General features: G+C 44.2%; 1 protein-coding gene across 6 annotated transcripts in view; it reads left to right on the forward strand.

Moving 5' to 3' along the window:
- The window catches only part of SLC25A17 (solute carrier family 25 member 17), a 46,299-nt gene extending 34,186 nt beyond the window's left edge, over positions 1–12,113 (forward strand). For 4 of the 6 annotated variants that reach the window (XM_037513497.2, XM_037513499.2, XM_037513498.2 and 1 more), the window contains one exon: positions 1,893–3,048. In XM_037513497.2, the coding sequence (XP_037369394.1) occupies positions 1,893–2,040 (148 nt within the window). In that variant the 3' untranslated portion in view covers positions 2,041–3,048. Of the gene's footprint in view, positions 1–1,892; positions 3,049–4,610; positions 4,683–8,270; positions 8,395–12,006 lie in introns of those variants that run through there. The other 2 variants (XR_005125679.1, XR_005125680.1) reach the window with 2 other exon arrangements.
- The last annotated feature ends 4,781 nt before the right edge of the window (positions 12,114–16,894 follow it).

Genomic DNA, 16,894 nt, shown 5'->3' on the forward strand with positions numbered 1-16,894 from the left:
CTTGCCTGCCCTCTTGGGTGGAACCTGGCTGTCTTCATTTCTCAGCACACCTTCAGACTCTGCTGTGAGTGGGTGTATGGAGAGCCTGACTGCTCCTGGGCATCTCTCCTGTGCTGCACCCACATGCCACTTCACTCCCAACACTGCTGGTCACCACATGTGGGGTTCCCCCCACACCAAGCGATACTGTGTGACACCAGCTGTTTGTCTACAATTTAACTCACTGCTTGGAGATAGCATCAGATAGCACAGGTTGAGGACTCAGTCGCCTAAAAGGGACCCCAACTTTAGATGTCTCCCAATTATAAGTACTAGGTCTGCATGTTACCCATTTGTGACTTGGCTGCAGGTCAGAGGTTACAGTGGCCTCCTTCCCCTTGGATTTGATTGTTTGCTAAAACGGCTCACAGAATTCAAGGAAATAGTTAACATGTACCAGGATAGGATCAAGGACACAGATGAACAGATGAAGAGATTCATAGGATGAGGCCTGGGAGGGTCCCCGGGGCAAGAGCTTCTGTCCCTGTGGAATTGGAGTATGTGGATGTGTTCACCAACCTGAAAGCTCTCGGAACCCCATACTTGGAGGAGTTTTTGGAGACTTCATCACGTAGGCATGATCCGTCATTACTCCATGTCCAGCCCCTCTTCTCTCTCTGGACAGTAGGAGGTGGCAACTAAAATTTTCAGCCAAGTTTCTAATCATAGTTTGGTCTTTGCAAACTGTGGGCTTTCCAGCCCCTATCTGGTTGCCCACTGAGCGTCACCTAATTAGAATAAAGGACTGTTATCACCCTGGAAATTCCAAGCATTTTAGGAACTATGTCAAGAGCTAGGATCAAAGGCCAAATATTAGAATAAGAGCTGCTCCTGGTGCTCATCATTTAGGAAATAATAAGGGTTTTAGGAGTTCTGTGCCCGGGTCTGGGGACAGAGACCAGAAAATTGCATGTGTATGTCTATTACTTCACAGCAGACCTTGCCTTGGTAAACACCAAGGTGGATTTTCTTGGGGAAACTTAAGTTAGTGAACTAGAAATTCATTGGTCAAGTCTTTTCATTCCTATTTATCAAATAAGAATAAGTTCACACATAACAGCAAATATATAAAAGGTAGAATAGCTTCAGAACAGAACACTTGATGAGCTTCACTGTCTGCATTCTGGAGTCGCTGACAACCTGGCATGTGAGATTGGTTCGCTCTCAACTTTCGGGTTCGGAGGGATCACTGACGCTGAACTCCTGGCTCTAGCTGAAGCGTTCTTCTCTGAGGAGAGCAGTGCTCTAATGGGCTGGTCCTCAGGCTGATGGCATCCCCCTCGTTGCTGGGAACTTGTTAGAAATGCAGATCCTTGAGTCCTGTCCCAGACTCGCTGAATTGGAAACTTTGTGTGTGAACCCAGCAATCTGGTTTTACCAAGCCATTCAGGTGAGTCTGACATGCCCTAAATTTGAGAACCACAGGGTAGGGTTGGAAGATCCAATGTAGGGGAAGCCTGTGAATCAGGTAGTGTTTCCCTTCTGTCGAGGCTAAAATGATCTAAACCAATTGCCAGCTTCCCTACCACTAGAGACTGTTAAATTGATTTGGGAGAGCATTGAAGATCTAAAGGTTCTTTATTAGATGTCAGATTTTGGCATTAGGGATGTCAGCATTCCACTGATTAATGGTGGCTATAAAGTCAAAGTATTGGGGGCACATGAATACTAAAATTTCCTCAGTCCCCAAACACCTTTAAAGATAATAAGTACTTTGACAACAGAAGCCTGTTGATATCTAAGCCTCCATTGATTGGTTGTTTTTCATTGATAGATCCTAAGGGTTAAACTTTTGCCAAATTGTTTGCTTATAAAGAAAACCTTTTATTTTCTTCAAACCTCTTTCCTCATAGGCGGTTTGGGATAATGGGACTCTACAAAGGCCTGGAAGCTAAACTGCTGCAGACAGTGCTCACGGCTGCTCTCATGTTCCTTGTTTATGAGAAACTGACGGCTGCCACCTTCACAGTCATGGGGCTGAAGAATGCACACAGGCACTGAGGCGTGCCCGAGGGGGCTTCCTCCTGCTTGAGGAGAAGTGGTTCTTTCACCCTTGCTCCTTCCATCTCGAACTTTACCCTCATTGGCTTGAAAAGGCTTCGAAGGGTAAACACGGAAGACAGCCAGCTGGACCTGTCGCCAACTTCATTTTATGCTGGTTGGTTATATATTGTGGGGGAGGTTGGACTAAAGGTCATATGAAAAGAACACATTGAAAATCTAAAACTGCAAGTCTGCAGGGGAATGAGCTCTCGCTGTCATGTATAATCGCTCCAGTTAAAGTCCTCTTCAATTTACAGGCTGTTCTCTTTCCCTGAACCCACACCCGGGTTTTAGGACGAATTGAATACCATGTAATTCTGCTTAGACACTTTTGTATGTCTCAGTCTTGGCATTTTCCTCACTAAAGATATTGTGACTTTGCCATGGGTATGACTTTATTTTCATTGGGCTTTTTCTCTTAAGTAAAGGTGTCTTCTTTAGTATATGAACTATTTATTTTGTGGGGAAAATGAAAATTATTTATCTCAAATGATTTTCTTATAAACTATTGATGCACATCACTTATACATTAGTATTTGACATAATTTTAAAATATTTGTTTTGAATCAACCCTTTCATTTTAAAACTTGAGACTTTATGTTCATCCATCCAAGTTCCAATAAACTGTCAACACAAACACATTCTTAAAAGTTGCCCTTCATTAAGCTGTTACCTTGGATTTACAGCCAGCTGGTAAAAATCCCAGGAAAGGGAGAAGACACAAATACCTTGTTTAGGCTCTAAGATATCATCTTGGTAGGGGCTGTGTGTTTTGAGAATAAATATCTGGTTGAGAATATTTCTACTTGGAAACATGCCTTATGTCCTGCTACTCAAAGTGTGGCACATTGATGTCACCTGGGAGCTTGTTGGACGTGCATCTTGACAAGACCCTGAGGTGACCCACACTCATGTTAAAGTTCGAGAAGACCTGGGCCTCCCCGGTGGTGCAGCGGTTGAGCTCTGGGCTGCGAAGCTGCCCACAGCCTCTGCAGGGCCGGTTCAATCCCCGGCCACCGGCGAGGGTCCCACATGGCACGCAGACCTCTCCTGCCGCACTCACAGCTCCCCTTAGCAGTATACTTTGTCAGTCTGCCTGTTCTGTTCCCCGCTCTGGTTCTGGTGAATTCTCTCACCCTCCTGCGCTTCTGACTGTACCCAGTGCTTGTATAAATAAAATAAATAAATCTTTTAAAAAAAAAAAAAAGTTCGAGAAGACCTTAGATGCCCTGACCCAATAGGAGATGCGATGGGCTTCAATTACAGAAATTAACCAGTCCAGAGATTTTCCTTAAAGAAAAGACAGAACAAAGCCTTCTGAAAACCTAGGATTCTTCTAGGTTCTAGACTTCCCCCTCAGCACATATTAAGGGGATAGGTCTTTCCTTGTGTAGGTAGGTGTGAATCCATACACTCAAGCCACTCAAGAAGCAAAATTCTCTCAATATTAGAACAGCTCCTTGGCTTCCTATGATTCAGTTTTTGTCCCTATATCAAAATGACAGGTTTTTCATTTATAATACTGATTCAGTCAGTGTCGGGGGATGTAGTTAAATGTCAGCAGACTTCAGCATTTAGTTCAATTTTAAGAGTGGAAGTGTTTTTCTCTTATTTTCCCTTTGGTCCCTGTGGTATTTTCAAAATAAGTGATTATAAAACTAATAATCATTGAAAGGTTGTTGTGTTGTTCTTGGAAACAAGAATTTGGAAGAGCTAATAATGTGGGGACTAGCCTGAACGCTTGTCCCTATTTAAGCCAGAAAATTGGCCCTATTCCTACTTCTTATTTTCTTTAAAAATAAGAAGGTGGGGGCCTCCCCGGTGGCGCAGTGGTTGAGCGCTGGGCTGCGAAGCTGCCAGCAGCCTCTGCAGCACCGGTTCGATCCCCAGCTGCTTCCCGGCCACCGGAGGAGGCTCCCACATGGCGCGCAGACCTCTCCTGCCGCCCGCTGCTCCCCTCAGCAGTGCGCTTCGGTTCTTCTGCCTGCTCTGCTCCCCGCTCTGGCTCTGGTGAATTCTCTCACCCTCCCGCACTTCTGACTGTACCCAGTGCTTGTATAAATAAATAAAAATAAATCTTTAAAAAAAAAAATAAGGTGGGGGAGGGGATTTAAGTGGGAAGCATACAAAACATTTTGATTACTGTACAGAGGGTCATAATGGTGCCCTATGTACTTTTGTTACCATTTTTATTATGCTGTTTACTTGAGAACTTGAATTTTGAGCTCAGGGTATTTGTGGGTTAGTATGTTAGAATAACTTCCAGGTCAAATTATATAGCTTTTTTAGGTATTTATGATGTGAAATGAAAATGTACTTGATGCTTCTTTATTTCTGACTTTATGAGAGAACAGTTTAATACTGAGGTTTTGTGTTCCCTATGGAAGCTTATAGAGTCATGCTTGAAACTAGGTAATGACTCATTCAGTTTTGTAATCCTTGATTAATAATAAGTTATTTGAGAAAACTAAAGTGCTAAAGTCTATGCTATGGAAATGGAAATTTTTTCTTTTTGATTCTTCCTGCAGTTTTTCTAGAAAGTGAGGATTAAGAGCCTTAGAGATTATAATCGTGTCTCTGCAATAGAAAATTTAATTTCTGTAAGTATTTAATCTATGTTTTGAAGTGGACACTAATATCCTATTCTTGTCTGTTTTACAATTAAGTTTGAAATGCAGGAAAAGGATTTACCATAAGAACATAAGCAATGGGAGTTAGAATCTTGGGTTTTATTCCCAGCCCTGCCACTGACTAGCACATTACGTCATCCCCTTGTGCTTCAGCTTTTTGATAAGTGGAGATAATAATACTCACTACCCACTTCAGAGGATGTTTGAGGGCTAATGATGTCAGTTAAATCCCTTTATGATTGTGGGAGAGGGACTGTCAGAGTGAAGCTTATGACAGTGCCTAGATTTATATAGCAATTTGCTTTAAAGCTTACATACTTTCTCAGTTTATAATTCCAGTATCTCCATGAAATAGGGAAGGACAAACACTGTCTCCCCACTTAATTAACAAGGAAATTGAGACAGAACTATCAAATGACTTGCCTGGTTGGAACCAGGACTAGAATTAAGTTTCCTGAAGTCTAGTGTAATGATGAAGAGACTGTTCTGGAATTAGACCAAACTAGGTTCGTCTCTGGCCCTACTCTGTACCAGCTGTGAACACAGCAATTACTGGACTGGTATAAAACTCAGTATCCTAAATAAATAAGTAACAGCAACTCAGTTTCCTGTGAAATAAAGATCTTGATAAACTTGCATAGCACGATTGTGTGGGCTAAATGACACCATCCATGTATATCAGTCGCTTAGCACGGTTCTTGCCACATGAGAAATTTTATCTTGGCCATGACTATTACTATAATATGATTACTGATCAAGTATATGACTGTTAATGTAACTGATTGTGACCCTGCCAGGTTTTGCCACTGCAGAAATGAAAGGGCCCTGGGTTAGTACTGATATTGGTGGGCAGAGCGGCTGAAAGCTGTGTTCAGGGAAACTTAATGGACAAAATAAAACTTTTCTGTGGGTTGGCTAAACGAAAAAAAGAAAGAAAATTGCTATTCAAAGAGAGAGCACGGAAAGGAAATTAAGAGATGAATATGAAGATCAAGGGAGGGACAGACAAGGCACCAATGCCACGTATGGCCCTCAAGGCACCCTCACAGGATGTGACCAGTGCCCAGATGGGCAGAGAACTGGAATCCAGTCAGTGAGGTCCAGTCTGTAGTGACATGAAAAGAGAAGGAAAACTGGGCTCGCATCGGGTCATGAAAATGGATAATAAAAGCTCTCTGCATCGGTGCCTACTAAATGATTGGCGTACATCTTGATATCCTTGTAATAACTCGAAATACATAGTTCATTCCCGTTCACAGATGGGTTAGCTGAGGTTAAAGGCGGAATCTAACTATGAGCACGCATTTAATGAATGGGGGTCAAGACTTAAAATGTAGGTCAACTATGCGTCCCACAGATGACCTTAAAAGTAAACCTTCCAAAGGCAGGCTTGGGGTGGGTCATTCCATGCATCGTCTCCTTTTACAAGCTAGAGGGATTTAAGATTGAGGATGCATAATTCTTTGTATGAATAACTATCTGCACCTCCGTTGTCACTCCACAAGACTCAAAGGAAGTCTGTGGCCCCTGTTTCCAAGGATGGCTCTCTGAATCCATGCTGCCTGGCCCCAGTGCCTTTGTTCCTGCTTTCTGGTACAGCAGGAATCTCTTCATATTGTTAGGGGTGATTTTCTGCCCAAATCAAGTATCAGCTGTTCTGGATCCCTCTGGAAATTTGTTGTCCGCTACCCGTGTACCCCAGAGACCTTTGTACTCCTAACATTTTGGGCATGTGTCCATCATCACGTCTGCTACGTTTATTTAAATTATGTGTTGAATTGCAGTGGTCTGTACCTCAGTCTTCCCCTAGAGAACAGGCTCTTTCAGTGCAGGACATTAGTCTTTCAGGTAGCAGCGCAGCTCGCAGTGGTCACCCACTTGTTACATGAGTGTTTTTGGCTAAAGACAGTGCTGACCCCTGTGCAATCAAATTGATGTGATTGCTGTGAACTTACATGTTTTTTAAATTCCTGCACTCTGCTGATTTCTTGGTTATTGATTATCAGTTTTTCAGATTTTTTGGATTTATTAGTTCACTTTTTTTGGAAGTGTACTGCTAGTTAATTGTCTTTTATTAACCTCTAAGGAAATTTATTATTTCTTTGCTCTAATTGGAGTCACCAGTATTATCCACCTGAGTGGTATCGTTTCTATAGTTCTTTCGTGTACTTCATTCTTTTTTTTTCTTAAAGATTTATTTATTTATTTATACAAGCACTGGGTACAGTCAGAAGTGCGGGAGGGTGAGAGAATTCACCAGAGCCAGAGCGGGGAGCAGAGCAGGCAGAAGGACCAAAGTACACTGCTGAGGGGAGCAGCGGGCGGCAGGAGAGGTCTGCGCGCGCCGTGTGGGACCCTCGCCCAGCGGCTGGGGATTGAGCCGGCACTGCAGAAGCTGCGGGTAGCTTCGCAACCCAGCGCTCAACCGCTGCGCCACCAGGGAGCACCCCCGCCCCCCCCCCACCCCGTACTTCATTCTTGTTTTGCTTTAGTTTCTGTAGAACTCACTGGTTGAATGAGTGGCCAGCCAACTAAGTGACTCTTTATGTGGGACCTTATAAATGCAAATTCTTGTTCTGAGAACAGCCTTTATTCAGGAAATCATTTTGATTACCTACTATATCTGAGCACCTTGCCAGCTGCAGGTATTATGCCGAGGAATAATACTCAGTCTCTGCCTTTATGTTCAATATGAGGGTCAGACAACAAAACGTGAAGGTCTACTGCTGACAGCTCTGAGGAGGGTGGTAATATGCATGTTCAGGAGCTGCTTTGGAAGCATGGAGAGGCCAGGTCTTCCTTGAACTGCTGTCTGTGGTCAGATGGCAATATTGGAATTAGGAGCACACCAAGTATTACAGGGCAACCCCAATATAAAACAGGTTGCCTGACTGTGGGTTCTCACCCATGTGCGTAAAGGGGACTTAAACTGCAGGCACACACAAAAGATTAACAAAAGGTTTATTTACAAGGGAGAGGGAAATGAGGACATGTATAACTCAGGGAGAAAAGAGGAAGATAAATTCTTTTTTTAAAAAAAATATACGAGAGCTGGGGTACAGGCCAGATGTGCGGGAGGGTGAGAGGATTCACCGGAGACAGAGCAGGGAACAGAACAGGCAGACTGATGAAATACTCTGCTGAGGGGAGCAGCGGATGAGACAGGAGAGGTCTGCCATGTTATGTGGAAATCTCCTTGGCCGGCCGGGAATCAAACCCACGCTGCAGAGGCTGTGGACAGCTTCACAGCATGGCGCTCAACCCGCTGCGCCACTGGGGAGACCCTATTTTATTTATTTTTGCATACAACAACTGGGGTTAACTCATACCATTCATGCCGCAGTGACTGGGGATAGCTTGATAATGCTGAGACTCTAACCCCTGCGCCACCAGGGAGGCCTTTGCTTATTTCTTTAAGAAAAATTTCCAGGAAACCAAGGTCTAAAGATATGTCTAGTGTGACATTTGTGTTCTTAAAACTTCATTCTATCTAGTCCTTTATGTTCACGTTGGAGTTGTAAACATTTTCTTTCCTCTCTTCATCTCTACGTTGACAAGCTGCAAGAGAAATTCATTCTGAGGATGATAGGGAAGAAAGGAAGTTGGACACCAGGGGCTGAGCTGTACATTTAATTCTCAAAACAACCCTGTGAAACACAGAGTTAAATAAGGCATATCAAAGGTAAGTGTTAGCGTTTAGAGTTGAAAATTAGATTTCCTCCAGCAGGTAGCTGAGATCTTTAAATGTCACATGCTAAAAGTATGTTACTAGCTACCATTATTGAACACCTATCAATAGATGCTTTGAGTATGTTATTTAATCCACTTACAAGGTTTCCAAAACCATGTACTCTCCCCATTTCTCCCCCTTCATGCTTTGGCTCCAAGTCTACATCTAATTTCTGTGCTTTTGGTGGATGGCACATTCTAGAGGGCAGGATCTTGCTAGTAACCATTTTATGAATCACCATGAACATGGGGTTGCACTGGGGTAAATGCTTCTGTAGAATGCTTGACGATTGTGATGGTTATGGACATCAAAGAAGATTTCTCCAGTTTGTCTAAGTTCCTATTTGATAGGAAGTGGCAGGGGGTTTGTTGGTTTTCTGTTTTTATAATATTGCGATTGCAGATAGGAAGAAAGCTCTAGACCACCAGAGGGCATCGCAGTCAGACTCCTGTACATACCGTCTTCATTATAAATCATTGCTGTCAGAGATGCCTGGTGACACTTATTCCCACTTAAATCAAAAAGAAAAAAGAAGCATCTTCACACTCAGTGAGCAATCTGAGTAGGATCTGTGGCTTGGATTTAATGGGTATTACCTTGAAGCACCTTTTTTATATATACAAGGAGATAATGGAGCTGATAGTATTTTTTTTTTTTTTTAGAGGCATGTTTTTTTTTTTTTATTTATTTGTTTGTTTGTTTTTTGTTTATACATGCACTGGGTACAGTCAGAAGCGCGGGAGGGTGAGAGAATTCACCAGAGCCAGAGCAGGAAGCAGAGCAGGCAGAAGGACTGAAGTACACTGCTGAGGGGAGCAGCGGGCGGCAGGAGAGGTCTGCGCGCCAGGTGGGACCCTCCTCTGGTGGCCGGGGAGCAGCCAGGGATCGAACCGGCGCCACTGAGGCCGCGGGCAGCTTCGCAACCCAGCGCTCAACTGCTGCGCCACCGGGGAGGCCCGGAGCTGATAGTATTTTGCTGAAATTATGCAATGCTCTTTTTTCTCTCCCCAACCATGCCTAAGATTTTGTCATTGATGATTTATAACCTCTTGGCCAGACAGTAAAGCCAGTCACTCTCTGTATCAATAGAAATTGAAATCAGAGACTCAGAAGTCACAGTTTTGGCCAGTAACATCTACCCCTCTTTACTGGTCTTTTTTGACACTCATAAAAACTTGCAAAATCGACTGATCCACAGTTGGATTACTCTCTCATTTCTTCTCACCATCTGGTAAAAATGCCAAAAGGCAGGAAAATAATTAAAAGAAGAGCAGGAAGCACCAAGGAAGTTAAAAAGCATTTTGACAGCCCATGAATTTGAAAGTCAGTTCAAATACTCATTAAACAATTGATTTTGATGTAAATAGGTAAATCTTTCCATGCTGTTTAAATGTTACCACTCTCGAGGCTTTTAGGTTGTAACCCACTAAGCTCTCACTGATCTGTGTTCCAGGAGCATTTGAGAGATTTATTTCACAAACACTGAGTATATTCATGCAAGGCACTTACTAAGTATTGACATACAGATATGAATATTTAATCTTTATAGATTGCTTTGTAATTTATAAAACTATCTTGCATCTGCTACCTTATTCAGTATTCCATTCTCTGAGATGAATTGAGCAGATGACATCCATTTTTTCAGGTGTGGAGATAGGTTAAGAATGATTACGTGACTCATTCACAGTTACACAGTCAGTGACAGCAGGACTCAAACAGGTCATCTGACTCCAAAATCCATGCTTCCCCACATCCCCATGCTGTGAGCCCTTTACTCTCAAGACGGGGCTTGAAGGGTGTAATATGCCAAAGGACTGAAGGTTAGAAGTAGGTATATTACAGATGCTTGGTAGTTTTGATTTTTTTAAAAAAATTTATTTTTATTTATTTATTTATACAAGCACTGGGTACAGTCAGAAGCGCGGGAGGGTAAGAGAATTCACCAGAGCCAGAGCGGGAAGCAGAGCAGGCAGAAGGACCGAAGTACACTGCTGAGGGGAGCAGCGGGCAGCAGGAAGGGTCTGCGCGCCATGTGGGACCCTCCTCCAGTGGCCGGGGAGCAGCCGGGGATCGAACTGGCGCTGAGGAGGCTGCCGGCAGCTTCGCAACCCAGCACTCAACCACTGCGCCACCAGGGAGGCCCGAGTTTTGATTTTTTTAAAAAAGATTTATTTATGCATACAGGAACCAGGGTACAGGCCAGATGCGTGTGAGAGGGTTCACCAAAGACAGAGTGGGGAACAGAACAGGCAGACTGACTAAAATACACTGCTGAAGGGAGCAGCGGGTGAGGCAGGAGAGGTCTGCTGCACCATGTGGGATTCTCACCGGCCTTCCGGGATTGCACTGGTGCTGCAGAGGCTGCAGACAGCTTCACAGCGCTGCGCTCAACCATCTGTACCTCCAGGGGAGGCCCTGGTAGTTTTGATTTAGATTAATAAGCAATTTAAGTACAAAAGCACACCAGTACTATTTCTCTTTTTTCCAAAAAAAGATAGGTAGATTTAGTATGTAAGCAATGTGGGAAAATTGAATTATTTCTCAGTACTTGGTTGACATTTACCAGGAATTTAATTCTTTCAAGACTATGAATATCCACACCTTTCCCTAAGTTAAGATTTATGTTTTAGTCCTTAGGATTTTTCTATATATGCAATTATATCATCTGAGCATAGAGGGGTTTTTTTCCTTTCTAATCTAGATGCCTTTTCTCTCTGTGTCTTGCCCCATTGCTCGGGTAGGACCTCCCGCACAATGCTGAATAGAAGTGGTAAAATGCCAACATTTTGTCTTGTTCCTGATCTTGGGGAGACAGCATCCCGTCTTTCCCCACTGCATCCCATCTTTCCCTGCCAAGTTTGTACTCAGTTGGCTCTGAGTTTTCATAGGTCCCCTCCGCTAGTTCTTTGCTTTGCCATCAGTCACTTCCCTTGGGCTGAGCACCTGCTGTGGACACAGCACCTGCAGCCCTTCCCGGGACGTGTGATGTTACACTGACACACTCCCTCTACACCACTTGCAGTGCCGCTTCGTCATCCACTGAAGTGTTTTCATTTATTGCTTTTATTTTAGCCATTTTTCAAAGAACGTTTCAAAAATACTAAACAGTCTGGCCACTTTCAACATAGTAGAATACATTTCATTCAACCATGGTTTAAAACTCGAATATCATTGCGATATGCCACTGTGCTGGCTAAAAATAATGCCTTTGGGGGTTTGTTGGATCCTTTGTCCTTTCAGAGAATCATTCCACACTGCTGTATCTGCTTTTTGATAAATACAGATTGTCCTGTCCCTAGTTGTTAATTGGCACTTTTTCTGACCTTCATATGCCTGCCTCTGAGAACATTCTCTTCTAACAGGCAAGTTCTAATCTGCTGAGGACCAGGCTGCCAGAGAACCAATGTGTTTAGAAGTTTTTTGTAATATAAGAATAAATAAAATGAAAAAGAGATTCTCCTATAAAAGAAGTGCATAAGCTTTCTGGTAACTTGTTTGGCTGTTTTGGTATTGTGATTCATAATAAGTATGTGTGTTTGGTCTTTGTCTCTGGTTCTGGCACAGAGCTCCCCAAACCTGTGGAATTTTCTGAGCAGCAAGAGCAAAGGAAACGTCTTTTGTTATATTTATTCACTGGCCCTAGTTCCTGAAATTGCTTCAGAGCCATAAAGGTAAAATGGGTGTCTTACTCTTTTTCAACCACACTGAGTTTGTCAGTGAGGTAACTGTTGGAAATCCCCAAATTTGGGGAGTAGGGAGAGGTTGATTAGGGAGCCAACCATGTAAATAGAGAGATGCAACCTTCAATCTCCTCTCCTAACCTTCTGGGAGGGGTGGAAGCTGGAGATGGAGTGCAGTCACTAGTGGCCAGTGGTGTTAATCTGTCATGCCTGTGTAATGAAGCCTCTGTACAAACCCAAAAGGTAAGGGTTTAGAGACCTGTTGACTTGGTAAACATGTGGAGGTTGGGGAAAGTGCTAGACTCATAGAGGGCATGAAAGTCCCGTGCCCTTCGCCCATACTTTGCCTTATGTTTCTCTCATCTGGCTGTTGACTCACATCCTTTAATATCCTTTGTAATGTTGGTAATCTGGTGAATAAGTAATTGGTAATCTGGTTAATCGATGTTATTCCTGAATTCTATGAATTGGAAGTAACAGCCTTGACTTGCACTGGCACCTGAAGCAGAGGGCAGCTTGCAGGATCGAGCCCTTTCCTTGTGAATGTGATGCTATTGCAAGGTAAACAGCTTTGAGCTGAATTGTAGGACACCCACCTAATGTCCCAAGCGGGATTTGTTGGTGTGGGGAAACCCACACACACATGTTAGAATTGGGCCTCAGACCTTTCAGCTGCTTTAATGCTTCTTGTCACCTAGGGGTTCTCAGCTTTGTTAAGAATGAATCACTGTCAGGGATCAGATATTGCCATATCATACAGAAATCACTTTTTTGTTATTATTTATTTTCCCAAAGATTTATTTATTTATGCATACAAGACCTGGGGTACAGGCCAGAGATGCTGGGGGTGAGTGGACTCACCAGAGACAGAGTGGGGAACATGGGGATGAGTGGACTCACCAGAGACAGTGGGGAACAGAACAGGCAGATTGACCGAAGTACACTGCTGAGGGGAGCAGCAGGCAAGTCAGGAGAGATTTGCTGCGCCATGTGGATTGCTCCCTGGCCAGCTGGGGATCAAGCTCATGCTGCAGAGGCTTCAGATTGCTTCATAGTGCTGTGTGTAACCCCTTGCATCACCAGGGAGGCCCTAAAATTACTTTTTAAAGACTTCTTGTAGTCCCTTCCACCACACCTCCCTTCCCAGTCAGTTTTTATTCATTGAACTCTCCCCTTTCCTGTTATTCCTCCAGCACTTGAATATTCATAGCTGCCTTATTCAGAATAGCCAGAACATCAAACAGCCTAATGTTGAATAAATAACAGTTATGTTAATTGCTATAATTAATTACTAATAATTATATCTAATCATATATAAATTATTCTCCCACAACAAAAGTGAACAACCTATATGAATCTCACAGGGTGAAATGAAAGAAGCCAGACATAAAACCTCACCGAATGTATGATTCTATTTCAATAAATGTCAAAAATAGTGTTATAGGGCCTCCCCGGTGGCGCAGCGGTTGAGCGCTGGGTTGCAAAGCTGCCCGCAGCCTCTGCAGCGCCGGTTCAATCCCCGGCTGCTCCCCGGCCACCAGAGGAGGGTCCCACATGGCGCGCAGACCTCTCATGCCGCCCGCTGCTCCCCTCAGCAGTGTGCTTCAGTCCTGCCTGCTCTGCTCCCCGCTCTGGCTCTGGTGAGTTCTCTCACCCTCCCACGCTTCTGACTGCACCCAGTGCTTGTATAAATAAAAAATAAATAAATAAATCTTTAAAAAAAATAGTGTTATAAATCAGGAGCAGTTATCTTTATGAAAGAAGATAAGGGCAAAGAGACCACAAAAATAAGGCAGAAAGGTAGAAAGAAAAGAGATGAAAATATTGATAGATATACCAGGCAAACCTTACCAAAGGAAAGTTTATTGATGTCAAGGGGAAAAGCCTTTTGCATGCTAAGAAAGGTCATGAGATGGTGGTGAATTGGTTACATCGCTGGGAGAGAGAAAAATCTGAAAGGCTGCATGCACCTAATGTAGACTCAGAGGCGTGATTCAGAGATGATCAAGATTACTAAAAGAGGGCCTCCCCGGTGGAGCAGCTGTTGAGCACTGGGTTGCGAAGCTGCCTGCGGCCTCTGCAGCACCGGTTCGATCCCCGCTGCTCCCCGGCCACCAGAGGAGGGTCCCACATGGCGCGCAGACCTCTCCTGCCGCCCGCTGCTCCCCTCAGCAGTGTACTTCCGTCCTTCTGCCTGCTCTGCTCCCCGCTCTGGCTCTGGTGAATTCTCTCACCCTCCCGCGCTTCTGACTGTACCCAGTGCATGTATAAACAAAAAAAAACAAACAAACAAATAAATAAATAAAAAAACATGCCTCTATTTAAAAAAAATAAAATAAAAATAAAAATACAGAAGATCTAACATCAAAAAAAAAAAGATTACTAAAAGAAATGGACATAGCCTTCAGTCATGTGGCAATCTTTACATATCTCTGTCTGAAAATGGATACTATTTTTGAGCAGTATCTCCTAACTGTTGGTCCCCAAATCAGAAAATGCATATTCCAGCAACTTAGAAAACACCAACAACGATTCACCATCGTGTCTTCTGCTGTCATCTGTCTGTCTGATTCTGGTTCTATTTGTTGGAACCATGAAGACAGGTTACTTTTTTAGTGACAGCCTTTTCCGTTTTTAAAGACAGCTGTCCTGTGCAGAGTCTTCTTACTGAACATTTCCATATGTGCTTGTTCTCTTTCTCCTAGGAGATGGATCTGTGCTCCCTGGCCCTGCAGCTTATGCTCCTCTGAATATGTCCCACTGACTGCTTTCTTTACCCAGCGCCCATCTTTCATTTTAGGGGAAATTAACCCCTTGCTAGTGCCTCATTTCTAATCTTATTCTAATATTTAGTATGTCCTCATGAGCCAGATGGTGATATCTTTACTTTAGGCTTCAAGTTTCCCTGTTATAAATCTGGTTTGACCACATAGGGGTGGGGGGGGATGACCATCATAGCTGGTGGTGCTATCATTGGGGGGAAACACACACATTGGTGATAGTGCTGGAACAGGCAGCAAGATCTCTCCTGTTCAGTAAAATTTTGAAGCTTGACATGTCTGCTGTAGGTCCCTCGTCCTGTGTAAAGTCCAGTTCTCCCAGTCTTCCTGATCTCTGAGTGGCCACATCACTCACGAAGTTGTTCAAGCCCCAAGAAAGAAATTATTCTTTCTCCCTCACTCCACTGTCAGGAAATCCTTCCAGCATACATTGCAGATCCTACCATTTCTCCCCCTTCTCCGCCCCTACCAAGTCTCATCTCTCTAGACCACAACACTAGCTTCTTAAGTCATCTGCTGCTTCTATAATTCCCCCCATGTTGCTTTCTCAACATGGCAACCAGAGAGACCCTTATATGTGTGCAGATCTGATACTGTCTTTCTCCTGCTCTCATCTCTACAGTGACATCCAACAAACTTAAAGTCCAGAGTCCTTGACACAGTCCCCAAGGCCTTTCATGATCTCACCATTGGCCACCTCTCCAACCTTTTCCCACCTTTGTGTGCACATGCAGGCGTGTTTGTGCATGTGTGCCTGTGCCCACACACGCATCCCTGCCTATGGCCACATTTTTTTTAAGATTTGTTTTTTATTTATGCATACTAGAACTGGGGTGTAGGCCAGAGGTGCAGAGACAGAGTAGGGAGCGGACTGACTGAAATACACTGCTGAGGGGAGCAGCCGGTGAGACAGGAGAGGTCTGCTGTGCCATGTGGGTAGCTCCCTCACCAGGGATGTGCTGCAGTGGCTGTGAATAGCTTGATCGTGCTGAGACTTAACCCCTGCACCACCAGGGAGGCCCTTGGGCCACATTTCTTAGACTTGAGCAAGTTCCCAGCCCAGGGTCTATGCATTGGCAGTTCCTTCTGCCGCCTTCCTACATTGTCACTTCACTCAGCCCTACTCAGGTGTCTGCAGAGTCCTCCCTGACCATTCTATCTAGAACAGCACCACTTGATCCCTTTTCCCTCAGCCTTCACTTTTCTGCACAGCACTTAACACCACTTGATGTTTTATTGTTTATCTGTCCATGGTCCGTTTAGTTTTAGCTTTTGGAGGATGAGATTTTGTTCAGTTCACCACTGTATCCCAAGCAACTCTTAGCACCTAGGAGCCGATCACCTCACTGTTTGAGACCTCCAGTGGGCTCATTCCCAGGAACAGGGTTTCTCGGCAGGGGCGCTCAGGACACTTGGGGCTGGATGATGTTTTGTGGGAAGATGTGCATTGCAAGGTGCCTATCAGCCCTTCTGTCAGTAGCTTCTACCCACTACCTGTCTGGGGGCCCCACCCTAATAAATAAAGCTGTCCTAATATAATGTCCCCAAAAGGTAGAAATCTTCCAGTTGACAACCGCTACTTTGGAGCTAGCCAATCCCTAAATCATATTCTCCTGGAGAACTTTAAAAACAAACAAAAAAAGTGACTCCCAAGCTTTATTAGAGGCTTGTTAATTCAGAAATGTAATGCGGCTGGCAGCAGGTCCAGGAGACCGGCTGGGTTGCGTGACGCCCGCGTCTAGTCATCTAGCCCTCCCGCCCCCAGACACTGCTTCTGCTGCCGTCCAGCCTCCAGCTTCACCGTGCAGGGGAGGCCTCCCTTTCTCTGCAGGCGCCTTTTCTTCCCTGAAGCAGAGACGGCCAGTTGCTTGTAATGACATTTCCTCTTGCTCATTAGTCACTAAGCCCCTGATGTTGAATCACAGCTAAGAATCCAGTTACAAAAACACATTTCTCACCTCCCTGACAGACCACTGTGCCCCACCGTGCTCC

The sequence above is a fragment of the Talpa occidentalis genome, unplaced genomic scaffold (genome assembly GCF_014898055.3).
Source record: "Talpa occidentalis isolate TD23 unplaced genomic scaffold, MPIMG_talOcc4v2.1 talOcc4.16, whole genome shotgun sequence".
NCBI lineage: Eukaryota > Metazoa > Chordata > Mammalia > Eulipotyphla > Talpidae > Talpa > Talpa occidentalis.